This window comes from Salmo salar, chromosome 14, assembly GCF_965601325.2.
Source record: "Salmo salar chromosome 14, fSalSal1, whole genome shotgun sequence".
Lineage (NCBI taxonomy): Eukaryota > Metazoa > Chordata > Actinopteri > Salmoniformes > Salmonidae > Salmo > Salmo salar.
Window position 1 is genome coordinate 5,387,952 of NC_138304.1, and position 25,988 is coordinate 5,413,939.

At 43.4% G+C, this 25,988-nt stretch overlaps 1 protein-coding gene across 1 annotated transcript in view; it reads left to right on the forward strand.

The window, feature by feature from the left end:
- The window catches only part of slc39a6 (solute carrier family 39 member 6), a 46,058-nt gene that overhangs the window by 1,140 nt on the left and 18,930 nt on the right, over window positions 1-25,988 (forward strand). The window contains exons 2-7 of the mRNA XM_014139142.3: window positions 16,455-16,662; window positions 18,312-18,903; window positions 19,320-19,476; window positions 21,570-21,662; window positions 21,942-22,111; window positions 22,447-22,638. Coding sequence (XP_013994617.1) covers window positions 16,460-16,662; window positions 18,312-18,903; window positions 19,320-19,476; window positions 21,570-21,662; window positions 21,942-22,111; window positions 22,447-22,638 — 1,407 coding nt within the window. The 5' untranslated portion in view covers window positions 16,455-16,459. The remainder of the gene's footprint in view (window positions 1-16,454; window positions 16,663-18,311; window positions 18,904-19,319; window positions 19,477-21,569; window positions 21,663-21,941; window positions 22,112-22,446; window positions 22,639-25,988) is intronic.

A 25,988-nucleotide genomic window follows, 5' to 3' on the forward strand; every position in this document is an offset into this window, starting at 1 on the left:
TACCGGAATCCTAGCTAACCAGCACACAGTTTATTTCGCTCCAGCCTGCCGGACACCTGTCCTCGCAGTCATTAACAGACCCGCAATAAAGCGGTGGCTGACAGGCAGGGGCGAAGGACACCATTGCCGCCCCCACCCGTTCTTTATATAGGGTTTTTTGTTGGTTGGCGTCCAACATTATGTTCATTACCGCCACCTAGTTCACTGGAGCGCCCCCGCCTTTTGCCTGTGTACTTGAGTCCTACCTTAACTTGACCAGTAGAAGTATAATCAGTGGCTGCATCATTTCTGGGGGAAAACATGTTTACTGTTGCCTTGCTTTCCTGTTGTTTTGAAATGGCAATGCATCACTTCACGCTAGTTAGCCAGCTAGCTAATTGGCTAATAGCACAGATGAAATAATAATCTTTGTTAATGGCTTGTTGTAGCTAGCTAAGTCTGAACTAACTCACCTGATTCACCTTGGCACAAAAAAGAGGATTTCAACACCCACCATCTCAGATTATTCTGAAATCGTTTCTGTAGTTAGAAACAGATAAGGTTAGCATTCCTGCAACATTGTTTAGTTGAAATGCATTTCTCACAGATCAAATTATATCTAATTGATTGCATCAAATTGGCCATTTTTTAATTTCTAATATTCAATAAATATATTACCTAAAATCCGATTTGGACAAAACGTCTTCCTAACAATGAGTAGGACATGAGAAATTCCCCCCAAAAGCCACCCATGGACTGGCCACACCCGCAGGGCCGGCTCCAGACATAAGCGGTCGCTTAGTGTCCCCAGTCCTTCAGTCAGTCTCAATTTACTGTTGAGGTAGAATAGTAGAATGGACGAGGTGTAATTTAGATGTGCATCAGCAGTTTTTCCTCTTGTTATGTCAGTCACTGACAGTCACTCAATTAACCATGTCCACTAACAATTTTTAGATTGGTAAGTTAGTTTAGCCCATCTATCTAAACTTGTAGTAAGCGTGGCCGAATACCAACAGGCCACGCAGGGCATGTGCTCAGCACTGTGACCGTCAGGGGCCCCCATTTTTAAATTTATTAGGCACACTCACTCAGATCTCATTAAAATGGCATAAATCTTGGCCAAATGTGTACAATTGCAGGAAATTAACTTTAAAATGTACAATGTTATCTCTGTTGTCAAGAAGGGGGAAACTAAAATGTTTTGCCTGCGAGGTGGGGGCCTCCCCAACCATATCTCGCCCACTCCAACGGCCAGTATACAGTATCAGTTCTCTGTTTGACAAGCAGTATAAAGCTTGGTGTATTGTTTATTTGTTCTACGTAAAGTATTCTCAGTGAATTTGGTGACGTTTCTTTCCCCTGTTTCACTTATCTTTCCCCATAAATAAGTGTGAAAGTACCAGGTTTTGCGCACTAGGTGCCGCTGTTCCTGTCACACCATTTTATCTATTTTGCTGGTGTTTATTTATGGCAATTGTCTTTGCAACTTTGGGTAGAAAACCAATAGCTTTTGCTCACGATGACACTAAATTGTGTGGTCATCCTCACAAGTCAAGTTGGTCCCCCATGAAAGTAATTCAGTTTGTCCTTCTCTTAGACTTACAGTGCATTCGGAATGTATTTAGACCCCTTGACTTTTTCCACGTTTTTGTTACGTTACAGACTTATTCATGTAATACCCTTGAGGTATGGATACCCTGAGAAAAAAGGTTCATGGATGATGAGACCATCGAGCCCAGCTAACGTTAGCTAGCGAGTAGGGACCATAGAATATTTGCCATCTTTAAGGTACCTAGCTCGCTAGTCAAGGCAACCTTTCATGCCTGGATTTTGCACACACAGACCTCCTCAACCCCATTATTTGCACACTGCTGCATGACCTCAGTTATTTTGAGGGTGTTGCGCAGATGGGCAGATCTTGACATAATGCCTTATTTCCTGTTCTAAGTAAACAATTGCACCAATGCATCCCATCCAAAAGTGAGAATGTTCATCAACAGTGAAACCCTTGTAAGGTTACATGATGGAGTTTGTCTTATGACCATTTAAAGTGCATTTATAAACCCTTATTCAACCAAGCGTAATAGGCTTATAATTTGGCAAGCACGAATGACTCTCACAATTTATCTGTTTATTCATGTCTGTTTAGTTGATGGTTAAAGTAGTTGACCCATTGTCAAATGCAGCATTAAATATTTAACAATTTCAAGTAATTTGATGTGAAGCCATTTTTGCCACTGGGCCCAGGCATCAGACTCCAGATCTTTCTTGCAGAGTTGTGTCAGTGAGGTGGTCGGTTTTCAGTTGGATAACACTTATCACGTGGTTTGTGCAGGCTGAACAATGGTGCTTTAGGATGCTATCGGAAACTTTAACATTTGTAACAAGCAGGGTACCAAGCATTCGTTGTTACACCCCTGTAATTCGACTATATTTAACACCAGTTACATGTTATTACAGTAACTATGAATTATTACAATACTGTAATTACATATGTACAGTGTATTCAGAAAGTACTCAGACCCCTTGACTTTTTCCACATTTTGTTACGTTACAGCCTTATTCTAACATGGATTAAATAACTTGACTCTTCAATCTACACACACAACCCCATAATGACAAAGTAAAAGCTGGTTTGCAAAAAAAAACAAAAAACTGATATCACATTTACATAAGTATTCAGACCCTTTACTCAGTCCTTTGTTGAAGCACCTTTGGCAGAGATTAGTCTCGAGTCTTCTTGGGTATGTCGCTACAAGCTTGGCACACCTGTATTTGGGGGAGTTTCTCCCACTCTTCTCTGTAGATCCTCTCAATCTCTGTCAGGTTTGATGAGAAGGTTTTGCAGCACAGCTATTTTCAGGTCTCTCCAGAGATGTTCGATCGAGTTCAAGTCCAGGCTCTGGTTGGGCTACTCATGGACATTCAGACTTGTCCTGAAGCCACTCCTGCATTGTCTTGTGCATACGGTCATTGTCCTGTTGGAAGGTGAACCTTGGCCCCAGTCTGAGGTCATGAGCATTCTGGAGCAGGTTTTCATCAAGGATCTCTACTTTTCTCTGTTAATCTGTCCCTTGACCCTGACTAGTCTCCCAGTCCCTGCTGCTGAAAAGCATCCCCACAGCATGACGCTGCCACCATCATGCTTCACAGTAGGGATGGTGCCAGGTTTCCTCCAGATGTGACGCTTGGCATTCAGGCCAAAGGGTTAAATCTTGGAGTCTTTAGGTGCCTTTTGGCAAACTCCAAGTTGGCTGTCAGGTGCCTTTTACTGAGGAGTGGCTTCCACCTGGCCACTACCATAAAGCCTGATTGGTAGAATGCTGCAGCGATGGTTGTCCTTCTGGAACTCTAGAGCTCTGTCAGAGTGACCATCAGGTTCTTGATCACCTCCCTGACCAAGGCCCTTCTCCCCTGATTGCTCAGTTTGGCCGGGCGGCCAGCTCTAGGAAGTCTTTGTGGTTCCAATCTTCTTCCATTTAAGAATGGAGACCACTGTGTTCTTGGGGACCTTGAATGCTGCAGAAATGTTTTGATTACCCTTCCCCAGATCTGTGCCTCGACACAATCTTGTCTCGGAGCTCTACGGACAATTCCTTCAACCTCATGGCTTGGTTTTTGCTCTGATATGCACTGTCAACTGTGGGACATTTTATATAGACAAGGTATTCTCAAACTGGGGTATGGGTACTCCCAGGGGTCTGCGCAATGCCCTCGGGTGTACTCCAAATAAAATGATTCACATTTTTTTTTTTAAATATGCATTTTTCTTCACATTTTCAAACAGTACATTTATATTTTCCAATGGGCTATACATTTGGGTGAGTTTTTTTCGCCTGAGTGGCCTCGTTTAACTGCCAAAAATAAAATTAAACCATCTAGTGTTCAGCGAAATAACAACACAATGTCAAATACAGGTACCCTAGTCAAATAATTAACATCCAGTCACGTTAACTGTTACTCTCTCGTGTGAAACCTTCACTCTTGCGCAGACATTTATAAGCGAAACATGACAATTTGAAAAATAAGCCACGGGAGTTTTTTGAGCGAGAATAAAGACGACTTTTGAGTAGTAAGACATGTATAAAAGCAACAGATGCCATTAATAAGAAGGGGCTAGACGCGTCTTATATGGTGAGCTACCGAGTGGCTAGGACAGGCATTCATTCTTCCTGCTGCTGCGGATATGGCTGGGACAATGCTGGGGCAAAAGGCCAAAAACTATACAGACAAATCTTCATCAAACAACACTGTTTCACGACGCATCAGTGACATGGCAGGAGATGTTTTGAAACAATTACTGCTTTGCATACAAGCTAGTGAATTCTATGTGTTACAGCTGGATGAGTCAACAGACATGGCGGGCCGGGCACAGCTCCTGGTATATGTCTGTTACGTTCATGGGGGGTCAATTAAGGAAGACATCCTCTTCTGCAAACCACTGGAAACCAGGACAACAGGAGAGGATATTTTTAAAGTACTGGACAGCTTTGTGACATCAAATGGACTTTGGTGGTTAAGATGTGTTGGTATCTGTACTGATGGCACAAAAGCCATGACAGGGAGACATAGTGGAGTGATAAGGTGTGTGCAAGCAGTTGCTCCCGTCGCCACTTGGGTACACTGATGCATCCGCCAGTTCCGTACACTGCAGCATCCACCGAGAGGCTCTTGCTGCCAAGGGAATCCCTGACAGCTTGGAAGACGTTTTGGACACAACAGAGAAAATGGTTAACTTTGTTAAAGCAAGGCCCTTGAAATCTTGTGTGTTTTCTGCACTATGCAATGATATGGGCAGCGACCATGTAACGCTTTTACAACATATCAAGGAGCAAAGTATTGACATGTTTTTTTTAAATTGAGAGACGAGCTTAAAGATTTCTTTACTGACCATCATTTTCACTTGTCTGACCGCTTGCATGATGACAAGTTTCTCACACGACTGGCCTATCTGGGTGATGTTTTTTCTCACCTGAATGATCTGAATATAGGATTACAGTGACACTCTGCAACTATATTCAATGTGTGGGACAAAATTGAGGCTATATTAAGAAGTTGGAGCTCTTCTCTGTCTGCATTAACCTCCCTGGGCAAGGTGGGACGTTTGCGTAGTCAACAGCCAGTGGAATCGTGTGGCGCAAAATACAAATACCTCATAAATGCTATAACTTGAATTTCTCAAACATATGACTATTTTACACCATTTTAAAGACAAGACTCTCGTTAATCTAACCACACTGTCCGATTTCAAAAAGGCTTTACAACGAAAGCAAAACATTAGGTTATGTCAGGAGAGTACCCTGCCAAAAATAATCACACAGCCATTTTCAAAGCATGCATATATGTCACAAAAACCAAAACCACAGCTAAATGCAGCACTAACCTTTGATCTTCATCAGATGACACTCCTAGGACATTATGTTATACAATACATGCATGTTTTGTTCATATTTATATCAAAAACCAGCTTTTTACATTAGCATGTGATGTTCAGAACTAGCATACCCACCACAAACTTCCGGTGAATTTACTAAATTACTCACGATAAACGTTGACAAAAAACATAACAATTATTTTAAGAATTATAGATACAGAACTCCTTTATGCAATCGCGGTGTCAGATTTTAACCTCTTACATCTAGACGTTCCGCTAGCGGAACACCTGCTCCAATATCCAATGATGGGCGTGGCGCGAATTACAAATTCCTCAAAAATCCCAAAACTTCAATTTTTCAAACATATGACTATTTCACAGCATTTTAAAGACAAGACTCTCCTTTATCTAACCACACTGTCCGATTTCAAAAAGGCTTTACAGCGAAAGCAAAACATTAGATTATGTCAGCAGAGTACCCAGCCAGAAATAATCAGACACCCATTTTTCAAGCTAGCATATAATGTCACAAAAAACAAAACCACAGCTAAATGCAGCACTAACCTTTGATCTTCATCAGATGACAATCCTAGGACATTATGTTATACAATACATGCATGTTTTGTTCAATCAAGTTCATATTTATATCAAAAACCAGCTTTTTACATTAGCATGTGACGTTCAGAACTAGCATATCCCCCGCAAACCTCCGGTGAATTTACTAAATTACTCACGATAAACGTTCACAAAAAACATAACAATTATTTTAAGAATTATAGATACAGAACTCCTCTATGCACTCGATATGTCCGATTTTTAAAATAGCTTTTCGGTGAAAGCACATTTTGCAATATTCTCAGTAGATAGCCCAGCCATCACGGCTAGCTATTTAGACACCCACCAAGTTTAGCCCTGACCAAACTCCGATTTACTATTACAAAAGTTTGATTACCTTTGGTGTTCTTCGTCAGAATGCACTCCCAGGACTGCTACTTCAATAACAAATGTTGGTTTGGTTCAAAATAATCCATCGTTATATCGGCGTTTTGTTCGTGCGTTCAAGACACTATCCGAAGTGTAAATAAGGGTCACGAGCATGGTGCATTTCGTGACAAAAGATTTCTAAATATTCCATTACCGTACTTTGAAGCATGTCAACCGCTGTTTAAAATCAATTTTTATGCCATTTTTCTCGTAAAAAAGCGATAATATTCCGACCGGGAATCTGCGTTTAGGTAAACAGACGAAAGAAAACAAAGCATGGGGTCGACGCGGGCACGCGCCTGAGTCTCACAGTACTGTGACCAGCCACTACCCAAACGCGCTACTTTTTTTCAGCCAGAGCCTGCAAAGCCACGATTCAGCTTTTTGCCGCCTTCTGAGAGCCCATGGGAGCCGTAGGAAGTGTCACGTAACAGCAGAGATCCTCTGTAATGGATAGAGATAATCAAGAAGGGCAAGAAATTGTCAGACAGGGCACTTCCTGCATGGAATCTTCTCAGGTTTTGGCCTGCCAAATGAGTTCTGTTATACTCAGACACCATTCAAACAGTTTTAGAAACTTTGGAGTGTTTTCTATCCAAAGCTAATAATGTAATGCATATTCTAGTTTCTGGGCAGGAGTAATAATCAGATTAAATCGGGTACGTTTTTTTTATCCGGCCTTGAAAATACTGCCCCCTAGCCATAACAGGTTAAAATAGCTTTTCGGTGAACGCACATTTTGCAATATTCTGAGTAGATATCACGGCTAGCTAATTTGACACCCACCAAGTTTGGCCCTCACCAAACTCAGATTTACTATTAGAAAAATTGGATTACCTTTGCTGTTCTTCGTCAGAATGCACTACCAGGACTTCTACTTCAACAATAAATGTTGTTTTGGTTCGAAATAATCCATAGTTATGTTCAAATATCCTCTGTTTTGTTCGTGCGTTGAGGTCAGTATCCGAAGGGTGACGCGTGGTCGCATTTCGTGACAAAAATTCAAAATGTTCCATTACCGTACTTCGAAGCATGTCAAACGCTGTTTAAAATCACATTTTATGCAATTCTTCTCGTAAAATGGCGATAATATTCCAACCGGGCGACGTTGTATTCGTTCAAAGAGAGAAAGAAAAAAATGGGAGTCCTCTCGTGCATGCGCGCTCCAGTGTCAGTGTTCCCTGCCTGACCACTCACAAACACTCCTGCTGTTTTTCGCCCAGAGACTGCAGAGCTCTCATTCCACTTTCTGGCGCCTTCTTAGAGCCAATGGAAGCCTTAGAAAATGTCACATTACAGCAGAGATGCTGTATTTTTGATAGAGATGCCCTAGAAGGACAACAAATTGTCAGACAGGGCACTTCCTGCATGGAATCTTTTCAGGTTTTGGCCTGCCATTTGAGTTCTGTTATACTCACAGACACCATTCAAACAGTTTTAGAAACTTTGGAGTGATTTATATCCAAATCTACTAATTATATGCATATTCTCGTTTCTGGGTAAGAGTAGTAACCAGTTTAAATCAGGTACGTGTTTTATCTGGCCGTGAAAATACTGCCCCCTAGCCCCAACAGGTTAACAAGGACAACACACAGGTTTTTCCATCATTGTATGATTTGTTTTGTGTGTGCAAATGAACTCAAGCTTACAGACAATGTCAAATGTGATATAGCGACGCACCTGAGTGAGTTGGGTGTGCAATTACGCAGGTACTTCCCCGAAACGTATTACACACAACTGGATTCGTTATCCCTTTCACGCCCTGCCTCCAGTCCACTTACTGATATCTGAACAAGAGAGCCTCATTGAAATTGCAACAAGCAGTTCTGTGAAAATGTTATTTAATCAGAAGCCACTGCCAAATTTCTGGATTGGGCTGCGCTCAGAGTATCGTGCTTTGGCAAATCGTGCTGTTAAGACACTGATGCCCTTTGCAACCACGTACCTATGTGAGAGTGGATCCTCGGCCCTCACTAGCATGACCTAAATACAGGCACAAACTGTGTGAAATGATTTAATAAGACAACTCTGCAATGTTGGGTTGTATTGGAGAGAGTCTATGTGCATCCTTTCAAGCACACCCTTCTCATTAATTTTTGATGAAGAAATAAGGTTTCATATGTAGGATGGCTAAATAAAGAGCAGCAACATTTATTATTTGTGCCCTGGTCCTATAAGAGCTCTTTGTCACTTCCCACGAGCCGGGTTGTGACAAACTCGCACTCGTTCTTATGTTTGTGTGGTAGGCTTACAATGATGACAAAACAACATTTTGAGAGTGCGCTGACCCTGGTACGCAGCTGGAGGTTGTATGTTTGAAGGGGTACGTGACCAATCAATTGAATTTACCACAGGTGGACTCCAATCAAGTTGTAGAAACATCTCAAGGATGATCAATGGAAACAGGATGCACCTGAGCTCAATTTCAAGTGTCATAATAAAGGGTCTGAATAATATGTAAAATTGTTTTTTTAATTTCTTTATACATTTGCAAACATTACTAAACCTGTTTTCGCTTTGTCATTCTAGGGTATTGTGTGGGGGAAGATTTTTATTTTATTTTTATTGTTGTATTTAATCCATTTTAGAGTAAGGCTGTAATGTAACAAAATGTCAAGGGGTCTGAATACTTTCCAAAGGCACTGTAATCTTTGTCCTGGAAATGGCCTCTGTGGTTTATTCCCTTCAATAGAGGTCTGGATTAGTTAGACCAATCCCAGTCAACAAGGAAACCATTAGGCAGCAGCAGTTGAAATGGTTTCAGTTAGAGGTCGACCGATTATGATTTTTCACCGCCGATACCGATTTATTGGAGAACCAAAAAAAGGCGATACCGATTAATCGGCCAATTTATTTTTATTTGTAATAATGACAATTACAACTACTGAATTAACACTTATTTTAACTTCATATAATACATCAATACTATCAATTTAGCCTCAAATATATAATGAAACATGGTTTAAATAATGCAAAAACAAAGTGTTGGAGAAGAAAGTAAAAGTGCAATATGTGCCATGTAAAAAAGCTAACGTTTAAGTTCCTTGCTCAGAACATGAGAACATATGAAAGCTGGTGGTTCCTTTTAACATGAGTCTTCAATATTCCCAGGTAAGAAGTTTTAGGTTGTAGTTATTATAGGACTATTTCTCTCTATACGATTTGTATTTCATATACCTTTTGACTATTGGATGTTCTTATAGGCACTTTAGTATTGCCAGTGTAGCTTCCGTCCATCTCCTCGCCCCTACCTGGGCTCGAACCAGGAACACATCGACAACAGCCACCCTCGAAGCAGCGTTACCCATGTAGAGCAAGGGGAACAACCACTCCCAAGTCTCAGAGTGAGTGACGTTTGAAACGCTATTAGCGCGCACCCCGCTAACTAGCTAGCCATTTCACATGGGTAACACCAGCCTAATGTTGGGAGTTGATAGGCTTGAAGTCATAAACAGAGCAATGCTTGAAGCATTGCGAAGAGCTGCTGGCAAAACGCACAAAGGTGCTGTTTGAATGAATGCTTACGAGCCTGCTGTTGCCTACCACCGCTCAGTCAGACTGCTCTATCAAATCATAGACTTAATTATAATATAATAAACACACAAATACAAGCCTTAGTTTCCGGATTCGACCATATTAATGACCTATCATCTCGAAAACAAAACGTTTTTCCTTTCAGTGAAATACGGAACCGTTCCGTATTTTTTTTTCTAACGGGTGGCATCCCTAAGTCTAAATATTCCTCTTATGTCATAATTACGTAAAATTCTGGCAAATTAGTTCGCAACGAGCCAGGCGGCCCAAACTGCTGCATATACCCTGACTCTGTTGCAAGAGAAGTGACACATTTTCCCTAGTTAAAAGAAATTCATGTTAGAAGGCAATATTAACTAAATAGGCAGGTTTAAAAATATATACTTATGTATTGATTTTAAGAAAGGCATTGATGTTTATGGTTGGAGCAAAGTTTACCTAAGCGATTATATGCAACGCAGGACAGGCTAGATAACCTCTCTGGGCTAGGCGGGACGAATTCGTCCCACCTACGCAACAGCCAGTTGAATCCCGTGGCGCGATTTTCAAATACCTTAGAAATACTATTACTTCAATTTCTCAAACATATGACTATTTTAAAGCATTTTAAAGACAAGACTCTGGTTAATCTAACCACACTGTCCGATTTTCAAAAAGGCTTTACAACGAAAGCAAAACATTACATTATGTCAGCAGAGTACCCAGCCAGAAATAATCAGACACCCATTTTTCAAGCTAGCATATAATGTCACAAAAACCCAAACCACAGCTAAATGCAGCACTAACCTTTTGATCTTCATCAGATGACAACCCTAGGACATTATGTTATACAATACATGCATGTTTTGTTCAATCAAGTTCATATTTATATCAAAAACCAGCTTTTTACATTAGCATGTGACGTTCAGAACTAGCTTACCCCCCGCAAACTTCCTGGGAATTTACTAACAATTTACTAAATTACTCACGATAAACGTTCACAAAAAGCATAACAATTATTTTAAGAATTATAGATACAGAACTCCTCTATGCACTCGATATGTCCGATTTTTAAAATGGCTTTTTGGTGAAAGCACATTTTGCAATATTCTAAGTACATAGCCCAGCCATCACGGGCTAGCTATTTAGACACCCAGCAAGTTTAGCCTTCACCAAAATCAGATTTACTATTACAAAAGTTTGATTACCTTTTGTTGTCTTCGTCAGAATGCACTCCCAGGACTGCTACTTCAATAACAAATGTTGGTTTGGTCCAAAATAATCCATCGTTATATCCGAATAGCGGCGTTTTGTTCGTGCGTTCCAGACACTATCCGAAATGGTAAATCAGGGTCGCGAGCATGGCGCAATTCGTGACAAAAAAAATCTAAATATTCCATTACCGTACTTCCAAGCATGTCAACCGCTGTTTAAAATCAATTTTTATGCCATTTTTCTCGTAAAAAAGCGATAATATTCCGACCAGGAATCTCCTTTTAGGTTAACAGAGGAAAGAAAACAAGGCTTTCGGTCGACGCGGGCACGAGCCTGAGTCTCACAGTACTGTAACCAGCCACTACCCAAACGCGCTACTTTGTTTCTGCCAGAGCCTGCAAAGCCACGATTCAGTTTTTTGCTGCCTTCTGAAAGCCCATGTGAGCCGTAGGAAGTGTCACGTAACAGCAGAGATCCTTTGTAATGGATAGAGATAATCAAGAAGGGGAAGAAATGGTCAGACAGGGTACTTCCTGTACAGAATCTTCTCAGGTTTTGACCTGCCATTTGAGTTCTGTTATACTCACAGACACCATTCAAACAGTTTTTTAGAAACTTTGGAGTGTTTTCTATCCAAAGCCAATAATTATATGCATATTCTAGTTACTGGGCAGGAGTAGTAACCAGATTAAATCGGGTACGTTTTTTATCCAGCCGTGTCAATACTGCCCCCTAGCCCTAACAGGATAAACTAGTAATATCATCAACTATGTGTAGTTAACTGGTGATTGTTTTTTATAAGATAAGTTTAATGCTAGCTAGCAACTTACCTTGGCTTCTTACTGCATTCGCGTAACAGGCAGGCTCCTCGTGGAGTGCAATGTAAAGCAGGTGGTTAGAGCGTTAGACTAGTTAACCGTAAGGTTGCAAGATTGAATCCCCGAGCTGACAAGGTAAAAATCTGTCGTTCTGCCCCTGAACAAGGCAGTTAACCCACCGTTCCTAGGCCGTCATTGAAAATAAGAATGTGTTCTTAACTGACTTGCCTAGTTAAATAAAGGTAAACCATTTTTTAAAAATTATAATAATAATAATAATTTGTCCAAATCGGCTTCCAAAAATACAGATTTCCGATTATGAAAACTTGAAATCGGCCCTAATTAATCGGCCATTCCGATTAATCGGTCGACCTCTAGCTCAGACCATTCAAAAGAGCCCCCGACGCGAACCTAACTGAGACCATTCCCCTTTTTGGACAATGTGAATGCAAAGCTCCCCAGGTTCGCTTGTCATTATTGCCGCACCACGCACTAGACTACTGCAACACCGTTTCCCCTGCCATAAACCCTCACATTAGTGCCACAAAAGCGAGAAGATGCATGGGAAAAAAATGTATGCTGTTTTTGGATCTTGATTAGCGATGTTTTTGCAATATGTGATCTATAGGCTAAGAGAGCTTCACAAGCTGTATATTGACTGTTCTAGCTCTTAAAGGGGCAGTAGCCTACCTTGGGTGTAGATTTGTTTTTAATTACAGCATTATTTATTGGGCATTTATTCTGTTACCAATCAAATGTACATGTTAATAGTATCTTCTGATTACCGTTTTGTATCATATTTTAACTAAATTAAATCTATTAGCTTCCAAAATGTAAATAGTTATCTAGCTGTCCGATTACACATTTTGAATAGCTTGTCCTGCACTTTGTAAAAACCCAGTGCGCATGTTGGGAAAAGATATTGGTTCCTTTCTAAACATAGCATTGTGAATGCGAAGAGGACTCAGTCAACAAAATAGGCGAGGTGAACTGGCAAAACAGTTGAATCCTCATTCAAAGGGAAGGGCAGTGTGAATACAAAGAGAACTGAGTTATTTAGCTTATTTTTACCTGAGTTATTTTTTAAAGAGGACTGAGATCGGTTATTTTAAAGAGCACTATATGTGAAAACACCCTAAGACATTATTCTGGTGAGCACTACTTTATTTAGTCTTCTGGGGCAACAAGTTATGACAAAGAGAAGCTGCATCTATCCAACTATACTTGACAAACAAATGGCCTACCAAATGTCGGAAATTATATGCAGAAACTTGGCTAAATTAGGGGTGAAAGTAGACAGTAGGCTATACTGTCCAGTACGGAGTATCAGCAAAATAAATAATGGAATTATGCTGGATGGAACTGCGGTAGCCTACCTTTTTTTGAAGGGATTTGTTTTCATCTGATTGTCAAACATCACACAACACCCATGATATGCAAAACTGAGCCTGCCGAGAATGACAAAAACAACAGTAAACTGGATAAGATGTTTACATGCCACGGTATCCCGTCTAATATAAGCATATCGCAGGTATCTTATCCGGGTTTCTCATAACCGGGACACAAGCCTTTTGGGGTTATTGTAAACAGGAAATGTTTATATAAGTCAACTCAAACAGAATACTCCGAATAATAACGGGATATTGGTGCGAATGTAAATGTGGTCAGGAGTGTTCAACTCTTAACCTACGAGATCCAGAGCCTGCTGGTTTTCTTGCTACCTGATGAATTAATTGCACACACCTGGTGTCCCAGGTCTTAATCAGTCCCTGATTAGAGGGGGGGAAACTGAAGGAAAAAAAGAAGCAGTGGAACTGGCTTTGAGGTCCAGAGTTTATTTTATTATTATAATATATTTTTTAATGGAGTCTGTAATTAACTAGGCCAGTCAGTTATGAACAAATTTGTATTTACAATGACGGCCTACCGGGGAACAGTGGGTTAACTGCCTTGTTCAGGGGCAGAATTACAGATTTTTACCTTGTCATCTCAGGGATTTGATTCAGCAACCTTTCGGTTACTGGCCCAATGCTCTAACCACTTTGCTGCCCCAACGGTCTGAGGGGTATAGTGTATAGAAGGACACATTGAATTGCTTTTGAGGAGGACTGGGTTGACTTGTGAGGATGACCATAGAATTTATTTTCATCATGAGCAAAAGCTATTGGTTTTCTACTATTCTACTAAAGCTATTGGTTTCTATTAGTTGTCAACCAATGTAATTTTCCAGGTCATTGTTTCCAAATTCGCTGTATAAAATAGATTTACTGGAGTGGTATAGCCTAGCGGAGTGGACACACAACACATCCAACTACTGGGTTTTCAATCCTATAGATTTTATTTAGATTGTTCAGGTTCACCATAACAAATAGTTTTGCTTTAAGCAGTCCTTTTGTATTTGTCATTTTTAGGGTCATTTCTTAAAGGACAGCAATCATCTTTGTGAACTGCGTATTGTCGCATTGGTCGGGGAGCTACATACGTTTCCAAACGGTCTAAACCGTTTGCTTTGGAGATGGTGTGTAAAGTACAAAGCTGCATTATATTAATTGGCTAAGTAAATGCCATGCTAATTTCTAAAGATAAATATTAAAAGTATTAGCTTAACTTTTTTAATCAGTGGGTGATGGGGATTTCAGATTAAAAAGTCGGGACAAAAAGCATCAATTGCCCCCACCCCTAATCTGATAGTGGGGTGGTAAATGCTGTTTGCTCTATGGCTCAGCTCAGGTGCCTACACACACATTGATACTCACTCATTGCGTTAACACACACACACACAATAAGATTTATTGTGTGGGCTTTTGAATACAAAGTCTCAATAGTCTTCTGTATCATATCCTTTTCACGCTGCTAAGCCGAACTGAACACGGTCAAATCAAGCTGTTTTGAGATAGCCGGCAAGCCTGGTTATGCATCCTCCATAGTTTCTCTATTAACCCTGCTGAAAAGGAAAGAAACTCAGCAAAAAAAGAAACTTCCCTTTTTCAGGGCCCTGTCTTTCAAAGATAATTAGTATAAATCCAAATAACTTCACAGATCTTCACTGTAAAGAATTTAAACACTGTTTCCCATGCTTGTTCAATGAACTGTAAACAATTAATGAACATGCACCTGTGGAACGGTCATTAAGACACTAACCGTTTACAGACGGTGGGAAATTAAGGTCACAGTTATGAAAACAGGACACTAAAGATTACTTTCTACTGACTCTGAAAAACACCAAAAGAAAGATTCCCAGGGTCCCTGCTCATCTGCGTGAACGTGCCTTAGGCATGCTGCAAGGAGGCATGAGGACTGCAGATGTGGCCAGGGCAATAAATGGCAATGTCCGTACTGTGAGACACCTAAGACAGTGCTACAGGGAGACAGGACGGACAGCTGATCATCCTCGCAGTGGCAGACCACGTGTAACAAGACCTGCACAGGATCGGTACATCCGAACATCACACCTGCAGGACAGGTACTGGATGGCAACAACAACTGCCTGAGTTACACCAGGAACGCACAATCCCTCCATCAGTGCTCAGACTGTCCGCAATAGGCTGAGAGAGGCTGGACTGAGGGCTTGTAGGCCTGTTGTAAGGCAGGTCCTCACCAGACATCACCGGCAACAACGTCGCCTATGGGCACAACCCCACTGTCGCTGGACCAGACAGGACTGGCAAAAAGTGCTCTTCACTGACGAGTCGCGGTTTTGTCTCACCAGGGGTGATGGTCGGATTCGTGTTTATCGTCAAAGGAATGAGCGTTACACCGAGGCCTGTACTCTGGAGCGGGATCGATTTTTGGCGGTGGAGGGTCCGTCATGGTCTGGGCGGTGTGTCACAGCATCATCGGACTGAGCTTGTTGTCATTGCAGGCAATCGCAACGCTGTGCGTTACAGGGAAGTCATCCTCCTCCCTCATGTGGTACCCTTCCTGCAGGCTCATCCTGACATGACCCTACAGCATGACAGTGCCACCAGTTCTGTGCGTGATTTCCTGCAAGACCGGAATGTCAGTGTTCTGCCATGCGCAGCGACGAGCCCGGATCTCAATCTTATTGAGCACGTCTGGGACCTGTTGGATCGGAGGGTGAGGGCCAGGGCCATTCCCCCCCCAGAAATGTCTGGGAACTTGCAGGTGCCTTGGTGGAAGAGTGGGGTAACATCTCACAGCAAGAACTGGCAAATCTGGTGCAGTCCATGAGGAGGAGATGCACTACAGTACTTATTGCAGCTGGTGACCACACCAGATACTGACTGTTACTTTTGACTTTGACCCCCCCCTTTGTTCAGGGACACATTGTTCCATTTCTGTTAGTCACATGTCTGTGGAACCTGTTGTTGAATCTTATGTTCATATAAATAATTACACCATGTTAAGTTTTCTGAAAATAAACACAGTTGACAGTGAGAGGACGTTTCTTTTTTTGCTGAGTTTATTTGAGCCTGCATAATTTGGGTCAGCACGACAGTGCGAACATGGTATCGGTCATAGCTACCGAAACGGCTTGCATTTGCAAGACTATTTGAGCAATCAACTGACCTATGACCATGTTGTTCCATTTGATTCACTTTTCCATGTAGAGGGAATGGCAATGAGGAGGTGGGCAGCAGCTGCCTTGGCAGTGCTGGGTCTTGCTATGTGTTGGCCCTGCTCTACTGGGGACACTGGTCCAGAGTGCACTCGTGTCAACGGGGAGACTGATAAAAGTGGCAGTGAGTTTCTGTCCACTATCGACACCCAGATGGCAGAACAGACCCAGCGGCAGCACCTGGAAGCTCTCTTCGACAGGTAAATCCTTCAAGTGGAGCTCCAGTCTCCTTTTCACCTCATTTAACACCTGACTCAACTTAAGGCACATCTCAATAGGTAGTCCTGGTAAGTCATGACTTCAAATACAATTTTTATTTGTCACATGTTTAGTCTACAGCGGTTGTTTACGAACAGTGAAATGCTTACTTACTGGCCCTTCCCAACAATGCAGAGAGAGAAAATAATAATGAAAGTAATAAATACACAATCAGTAACGATTACTTGACTATATACACAGTGTACCTGCAGAGTCGCTGTGCAGTGGTACAAAGTAATTGAGGTAGATATGTACATATAACTAGTAATAAAGTGACTAGGCAACAAGATACACTATTGTTTATAATCTATGTGATGAGTCAAAAAAGTTAGTGCAAAACGGGTCAATGCAGGTAGTCCGGGTAGCTATTTGGATAACTATTTAACTTACTATTTAGCAGTCTTAATGGCTTGTGGGTAGAAGCTGTTAAGGATCATGTTGGTTCCACACTTGGTGCATCGGTACCGCTTGCCGTGCGGTAGCAGAGAGAACAGTCTATGACTTGGGTGGCTGGAGTAAATTTTTAGAGCCTTCCTCTGACACTGCCTGGTATAGAGGTCCTGGATGGCAGGGAGCCCAACCCCAGTGATGTACTGGGCTGTACACACTACCTTCTGTAGCGCCTTGAGGTTGGATGCGAAGCAGTTGCCATACCAAGAGGTGATGCAGCCAGTCAAGATGCTGTCAATGGTGCAGCTGTAGAATTATTTTGAGGGCCCATGCCAAAACTTTGGTCGTGCCCTCTTCACGACTGTGTTTGTGTGTGGACTATGATAGATCCTTAGTGATGTGGATACAGAGGAACATGAAGCTCTTGACCCGTCGTGCTCGGCCCTCCGTTTCCTGTAGTCCACAATCAGCTCCTTTGTCTTGCTGACGTTGAGGTAGAGGTTGTCGTCCTGGTACTACGCTGACAGGTCTCTGACGACCTCGCTAAATGCGGTCTCATCGTCTTCGGTGTCCAGGCCTACCACCGTCGGGTCATCAGCAAACTTAATGACGGTGTTGGAGTCGTGCCTGGCGACGCAATCGTGGGTGAACAGGGAGTACAGGAGGGGACAAGGCACCCAACCCACCAACCATGTTGAGGGGTCAGCGTGGCAGATGTGTTGTTGCCTACCTTCACTGCCTGGAGGTCGCCCGTCAGGAAGTCCAGGATCCAGTTGCAAAGGGAGGTGTTCAGTCTAGAGGTCTTCCAAAATGGGGCTTTCACACCTGACCCCGGTATGCACAATTATATATAATTATGACTCGTTCCGAATGTGCCCGAGGACAACTATACCCGTTCTGTATAGACCTGGTCGGATCCAGACCCGGTCCAATCCAAGTTAGCTAGACATGGCACAAGGGGGAGGTCGACGAGATCACGGATTTCCATCAGATCGATTCCTTGAATGCCGTACTCCTTGAAGTTTGCAGTTGTAAAAAACTTTTTTTCTGGTCTATATGCACACCTTGAGTGTATTCAATAGCGTATAATATAGCAAAAAAAAATAAAAAATATTCACGTTCTGAATGTGTGAACCTGTGTACAAAGGTGATGAGAATCAGCCGCATAACGCCTAAATCTACATTATTTGAAATTGTACAGGTACGGGGAGAATGGCACCATTTCGCTGGCAGGCCTGAAGCGGCTGTTGGAAAACGTGGGACTCGACCGAATACGAAAGGTCATGGTGCAACACCATGAACAACCCGAGGACGACGGAGCGGAGGGGCATCGGCAAGGACACCACAACCACCACCGTAACCACCAACACGAGGACGACAATGGCACACACCGTCAGAAGCACTCCCACCGCCCCCCCATTGAGCCCAAAAAGGTTCCCGAGACCCCCAAGGTGCCCAAAGTAGATGACCCTGTCCTGGGGAAGAAAGTGGAGAATTCAGATGCCCACCATAACCTCTATGTGAAGAAAACCACCGCAGCGCTGGAGATTAGCACCACCACTGAGACAGTGCGCAGTCGGCGGGAAGCCCCCACTGCTAGTCAGACCGCTGTCATACTGGTCAGCAACTCTCTGGGGGCTGAGAACCAAACGCAGCCACCCATGGTCAGGCAGGAGGGCTCAGATGACCACGATAATGACCATAATGATCACGAACACAGTCATGATGACCACAGCCATGGTCAGGACAGCCTCCACAACCAGAGCCAAGATCACATACAGGAGAAAGCAGAGGTATGATTTGGGCAGCAATATTGCATTCGGGGTGTTTGATATTCAAACCACACAAATATTCTCATACTCATAATTCCGATTGCACATACCACTCCAACATTTTGTAATTCTATATGACAAATGTTTTTCCCATATTTAGGTGTCTGATGTGCTTGAACTCAATTCTGTCTTCCAGTTATTTCATTGTCCCATATTCAAAACTTTTTTTTCTAATTTGGTTCTCTCTCATATCTTTGTCAAAACAAATCATCAACAGGTAACAAATAACTCCTGAGACACTCCATCAGCTGAGTCTCTTCCAGGCATAAACTCAAAACGGATGTCATTCAGTTCTGTGTGCTTGCTTCATATTTATTTTGTCTATTTGGTCACATGCAATTTTTTTGTGTCATTTGTATCGTCGTTGTATATTTTAGTGTTTGAATGCCTCCAGTATCCTGTCGTCCCATGGGATGACCAAAGGGGCCCTGTCTCTCAGTGACTTCAGCTACCTCTGTCCTGCCCTTCTCAACCAGATCGATGCCAAGTCCTGCATACTGCACGGCAACCAACCACCCCAGCATGTCAACAAAGGTATGATTATGGCTCTTTCGCAATTGTCTGAAAAAATCGGACCTCTCCTCACCTCTTCTCTTCATTGAACTGATCTTAAAGAACTGACCGGGACCCGGTTTCCCAAAAGCATCTTCAGGCTAAGTTCATGGTTAGAATCTTCGCAGGAGCATCGTTAAATATCCAAGCTGTTTACCATAACCATCGTTATTAATGTTGCACTTAACCGCTCGTAATCTAACGCCTGGCTCAGACGGCTCGTAATCTAACGCCTGGCTCAGACGGCTCGTAATCTAACGCCTGGCTCAGACGGCTCGTAATCTAACGCCTGGCTCAGACGGCTCGTAATCTAACGCCTGGCTCAGACGGCTCGTAATCTAACGCCTGGCTCAGACGGCTCGTAATCTAACGCCTGGCTCAGACGGCTCGTAATCTAACGCCTGGCTCAGACGGCTCGTAATCTAACGCCTGGCTCAGACGGCTCGTAATCTAACGCCTGGCTCAGACGGCTCGTAATCTAACGCCTGGCTCAGACCACTCATAGAACAGCTAAGTGCTTCTTCAGATGCTTTTTTTTTTGCCCTCCCGCCTCACTTAAGACACAGAAGAGCTCCGCTAAACAAAATCACATAGTTGATCCGTCTCTGTGACCACCGATAACTTTTGTTCTGAAGTTAAACTACAAATATGAAGTTGACAATGTCTTTGCAATTGATACAGATAAGTGATGTATAAAAAGATGCTTCAAATGGAAACCGAGATGACTGCATTAACATATAAACAATAGGCCATAGGTGTTTTCAATAGAGTTCTATTTTGCTACTGTCTGTAATTTGTTTCAATATATTTCATGATGTGTAGCCTAACGTGCGCAATGATGTGCCAAATCTGATTCGTTTTTTTTTGTTTTTTTGTGAATTTTTATTGGGTAAACATTAGAATAAGCCGCCTCAATATTTGCAGCCGTAGGTGGTAATATCTCTGTTGGAGCTGATCCGTCGTCAGTATTGGGAAATAATTATATTCTTAAGGAAATATTTGAATGGAAAAAGCTGATATGAGAGCAGTGCTCCCTTTCGATCCCATCAGTATCGACACACGACGCACTTAGTGACCGTTCTCTCTGTGTGACGTTTTGGGAAACGCATGTTACATCTTCATCTGTTGTAGGAAAGCTGCATCGTTAAAACACTTGGAAGCCTAAGTTCCATTGCTACTGGGGGAAACTGGGTCCAGGTCAAAGCCAGCCTTACTATGCGCTGTGTTGATTTCACCTGTCAGGTCTTTTCCAATCAGTGCTGTTGAAGGGGAGGAGACGAGCAGAGGATGGATTTCAAAACAATATCGACAGAGCCTGTATCTCCTCTTAGAGAAAGTGTAGTCATCTTACACTGTCTAGCCAGAAAGTCATAAAAAAAATGGGATACACTTGCTAATCTAGTCGGAGTCTCTGGTAGGTGCTTTGGAATATATAATATGATACCTGTGCTCGCATAATGCAATAATTGTTTGAAGTGCCAATGTTTCAGTCTACCAATCTTCGTCAGAACAAAAGGGAAACTGTGAGCTAGCAGTGTGCAGGAATCTCTTCTTTTCAGCCTCTTTTTTTTTTTTTTTTTTTTTTAACAGTATCCTCGGTTTATTCAACTTGCAGACAACAATGAAATGTAATGTAATTATAGCTGCTTTGATTGAATTTCATGGCAAGTCAGTTGGACACTCAAGTACCAATCAAGTGGCCGAGGTCTCTTGACTTTGACCTTGAGTTTCACATGTGTTTTGGTACATTTAGATAAATATGAACTGCAAGATTGATAATAGTGCATACTGTAATCCGCACATGCTCCATTTTCTGGTCTGAAGAGTATGGTTCATCATACGACTCTTCTTTTGGCTTGCTTTAAAGGCACAATCTGTTACTTTTATATCCAGTCAAAGTGCTTCTTCTGAACTTGTTAGTGAAGTCAGATTGTGCCTGGACAATAATGACATTTTGAAGAAGATGTCACTCACTACAGCATAGTGTTAAGAAAATGTATTAAAACTATTAAGCATATTCATTTTAGCAATGCCTTATATGCATTAATCACATGTTTATTTTGTATCCCTTCCAGTTCACAAGCATCACCATGGTCATCACAACCATGATCACACTCACGAGGACCATCAAGTGAATGAAAACAAGAAAGTAGGCTCAATTCTAGCAGGTAAGAACCACCATATTATTTTGCGCCAGGTTAATTTTCAGTGTTATGTCCTCCTTTGTATTCTGCCTCTCCAATTCTGTGGTAGATAAGATGAATCTATTAGTTATCATGAAATGTTTTTCACTGTGCTAATTTCATTCCATTACACCAGTTTGTCTATTATACTTTGGGGGACATTTTGCTTGAGCAATTAGCAGTGAGCTAAAATGTCACTGTTTCACTTGCATCAATGAACCTTTTAATCAAAAACGGCTCTGTGCATGTGTGTGTGTGACCTAGCGTGGGCCGGCGGCTTTGTCTCCATCACCATCATCAGCCTGCTGTCCTTGGCTGGCGTGGTGCTCATCCCGTTGATGAACCGCGTCTTCTTCAAGTTCCTGCTCAGCTTCCTGGTGGCGCTGGCTGTGGGCACGCTGAGCGGAGACGCCTTCCTGCACCTCATACCTCACGTGAGTCACACCAGATGACTGCTTTGGCGCACTACATATTAGGGCAGAACACGGGTGTTGTTTCTGAAAGCTAAACATGACGCTTGGTCAATGTGACTGGCCAGTTAATCACGCTGAGCTGGACTTAAGTCAACATTGCCATGAATTAGGAAAAAAAAGTCACAATGATTGGTTACATTAGATTTAGCTTGCCTTCCCTTTAGGACCAATTTGATTGGTCTGTACAAAAAACTGCCTGCCCGGTGCTCTGGCGAGTTAAAACAAATGCAGCTATTGCTTCCTCTACTTCAGTCACACTCACTCCTAAATTCCCATGTCCTCCTCTACCCCACCAGTCTCAGGGGGGCCACCACCACCATCAGCACTCTGTGAACAAGACATCAGGGCACGGTCTCCACGGGGAGGAGGAAGAGGACCATAACCTGGATGGGGTGTGGAAGGGGTTGACGGCCCTGGGCGGAGTCTACTTCATGTTCCTCATCGAGCACTTCCTCACACTGGGCAAAATGTACAAGGACAAGCAGAAGGTCAGCTTTCTTCGAGGATTGGCTTCTATTGTGTCCAATGTAGTTTTAGCCTTCATGTTATATATTTGCTGAAATGTTTATTCATTTTTGATAATTCAGTATGGAAACATGGGTGTGAATTCATTTGTAATGCAAAAATGAAAGATAAAAAAATGATATTGTATAGTTACAGGGTATTTCCCCTATATTCATTTAGCAGCGGTGTCTCACTGCTGCTAAATTGTAGCCACCGCTGCAAAAATAGTGTGTGTGTCAGAGAGACTGACTGACATAGAGATTGACTGAGACTGAGCGAGAGAGACTGACTGACTGAGACTGAGCGAGAGAGACTGACTGACTGAGACTGAGCGAGAGAGACTGACTGACTGAGACTGAGCGAGAGAGACTGACTGACTGAGACTGAGCGAGAGAGACTGACTGACTGAGACTGAGCGAGAGAGACTGACTGACTGAGACTGAGCGAGAGAGACTGACTGACTGAGACTGAGCGAGAGAGACTGACTGACTGAGACTGAGCGAGAGAGACTGACTGACTGAGACTGAGCGAGAGAGACTGACTGACTGAGACTGAGCGAGAGAGACTGACTGACTGAGACTGAGCGAGAGAGACTGACTGACTGAGACTGAGCGAGAGAGACTGACTGACTGAGACTGAGCGAGAGAGACTGACTGACTGAGACTGAGCGAGAGAGACTGACTGACTGAGACTGAGCGAGAGAGACTGACTGACTGAGACTGAGCGAGAGAGACTGACTGACTGAGACTGAGCGAGAGAGACTGACTGAGACTGAGCGAGAGAGACTGACTGAGACTGACTGAGACTGAGCGAGAGAGACTGACTGAGACTGACTGAGACTGAGCGAGAGAGACTGACTGAGACTGACTGAGACTGAGCGAGAGAGACTGACTGAGACTGACTGACTGAGCGAGACTGACTGAGCGAGACTGACTGACTGAGCGAGACTGACTGACTGAGACTGACTGACTGACTGAGCGAGACTGACTGAGCGAGACTGACTGACTGAGACTGACTGACTGAGACTGACTGACTGACTGAGACTGACTGACTGAGACTGACTGACTGACTGAGACTGAGCTGACTGAGACTGACTGACTGACTGACTGAGACTGACTGAGCTGAGACTGACTGACTGACTGAGACTGAGCGAGAGACTGACTGACTGAGACTGAGCGAGAGACTGACTGACTGAGACTGAGCGAGAGACTGACTGACTGAGACTGAGCGAGAGACACTGACTGACTGACTGACTGACTGAGCGAGAGACACTGACTGACTGACTGACTGACTGAGCGAGAGACACTGACTGACTGACTGACTGAGCGAGAGACACTGACTGACTGACTGACTGACTGAGCGAGAGACACTGACTGACTGACTGACTGACTGAGCGAGAGACTGACTGACTGACTGACACTGACTGACTGAGCTGAGAGACACTGACTGACTAGACTGAGACTGACTGACGAGACTGACTGACTGAGAGACACTGACTGACTGACTGAGAGACACTGACTGACTGACTGAGAGACACTGACTGACTGACTGAGAGACACTGACTGACTGACTGAGAGACACTGACTGACTGACTGAGAGACACTGACTGACTGACTGAGAGACACTGACTGACTGACTGAGAGACACTGACTGACTGACTGAGAGACACTGACTGACTGACTGACTGAGAGACACTGACTGACTGACTGACTGAGAGACACTGACTGACTGACTGACTGAGAGACACTGACTGACTGACTGACTGAGAGACACTGACTGACTGACTGAGCGAGAGACACTGACTGACTGACTGACTGAGCGAGAGACACTGACTGACTGACTGACTGAGCGAGAGACACTGACTGACTGACTGACTGAGCGAGAGACACTGACTGACTGACTGACTGAGCGAGAGACACTGACTGACAGAGAGACTGAGCGAGAGACACTGACTGACAGAGAGACTGACTGACTGACAGAGACACTGACTGACTGACTGAGAGACACTGACTGACTGACTGAGAGACACTGACTGACTGAGAGACACTGACTGACTGACTGAGAGACACTGACTGACTGACTGAGAGACACTGACTGACTGACTGAGAGACACTGACTGACTGACTGAGCGAGAGACACTGACTGAGACTGACACACTGACTGAGAGAGACTGACACACTGACTGAGAGAGACTGACACACTGACTGAGAGAGACTGACTCGAGCCTGACGAGACACTGACTGAGACACTGACTGAGAGAGACTGACTGACTGAGACTGACTGACTGACTGAGGACTGACTGACTGACTGACTGAGCGACGACTGACTGACTGAGAAAGAATGACTGCTGGAGAGACTGACTGAGAAAGAATGACTGACTGAGAAAGAATGACTGACTGACAGAGAGACTGCTTGACTGACTGAGTGAGAGACTGACTGACTGAGGAAGACGGAGAGAGACAGAGCGACTGACTGACTGACTGCTTGAGAGACTGCTTGAGAGACGGAGAGACTGCTTGAGAGACGGAGAGACTGCTTGAGAGACGGAGAGACTGCTTGAGAGACGGAGAGACTGCTTGAGAGACGGAGAGACTGCTTGAGAGACGGAGAGACTGCTTGAGAGACGGAGAGACTGCTTGAGAGACGGAGAGACTGCTTGAGAGACGGAGAGACTGCTTGAGAGACGGAGAGACTGACTGACTGCCTGAGAGACTGAATCTGACTGACTGTTTGAGAGACTGAATCTGACTGACTGCTTGAGACTGACTGAGGGAGATGGAGAGACTGACTGACTGAGGGAGACTGCTTGATTGACTGAGGGAGACTGCTTGATTGACTGAGGGAGACTGCTTGATTGACTGAAGACTGCTTGAGAGACTGCTTGAGAGACTGAGAGACTGCTTGAGAGACTGAATACTTATTGAGAGACTGCTAGACTGCTTGAGAGACTGAATTACTTATTGAGAGACTGCTTGACTTCTTGAGAGACTGCTTGACTTCTTGAGAGACTGCTTGACTTCTTGAGAGACTGCTTGACTTCTTGAGAGACTGCTTGACTTCTTGAGACTGCTTGACTTCTTGAGAGACTGCTTGACTTCTTGAGAGACTGCTTGACTTCTTGAGACACTGCTTGACTTCTTGAGAGACTGCTTGACTTCTTGAGAGACTGCTTGACTTCTTGAGAGACTGCTTGACTGCTTGAGAGACTGCTTGACTGTCTTGAGAGACTGCTTGACTGCTTGAGAGACTGAATGACTGCTTGAGAGACTGAGACGGACTGACTGCTTGAGAGACTGAGACGGACTGACTGCTTGAGAGACTGACTGACAGAGAG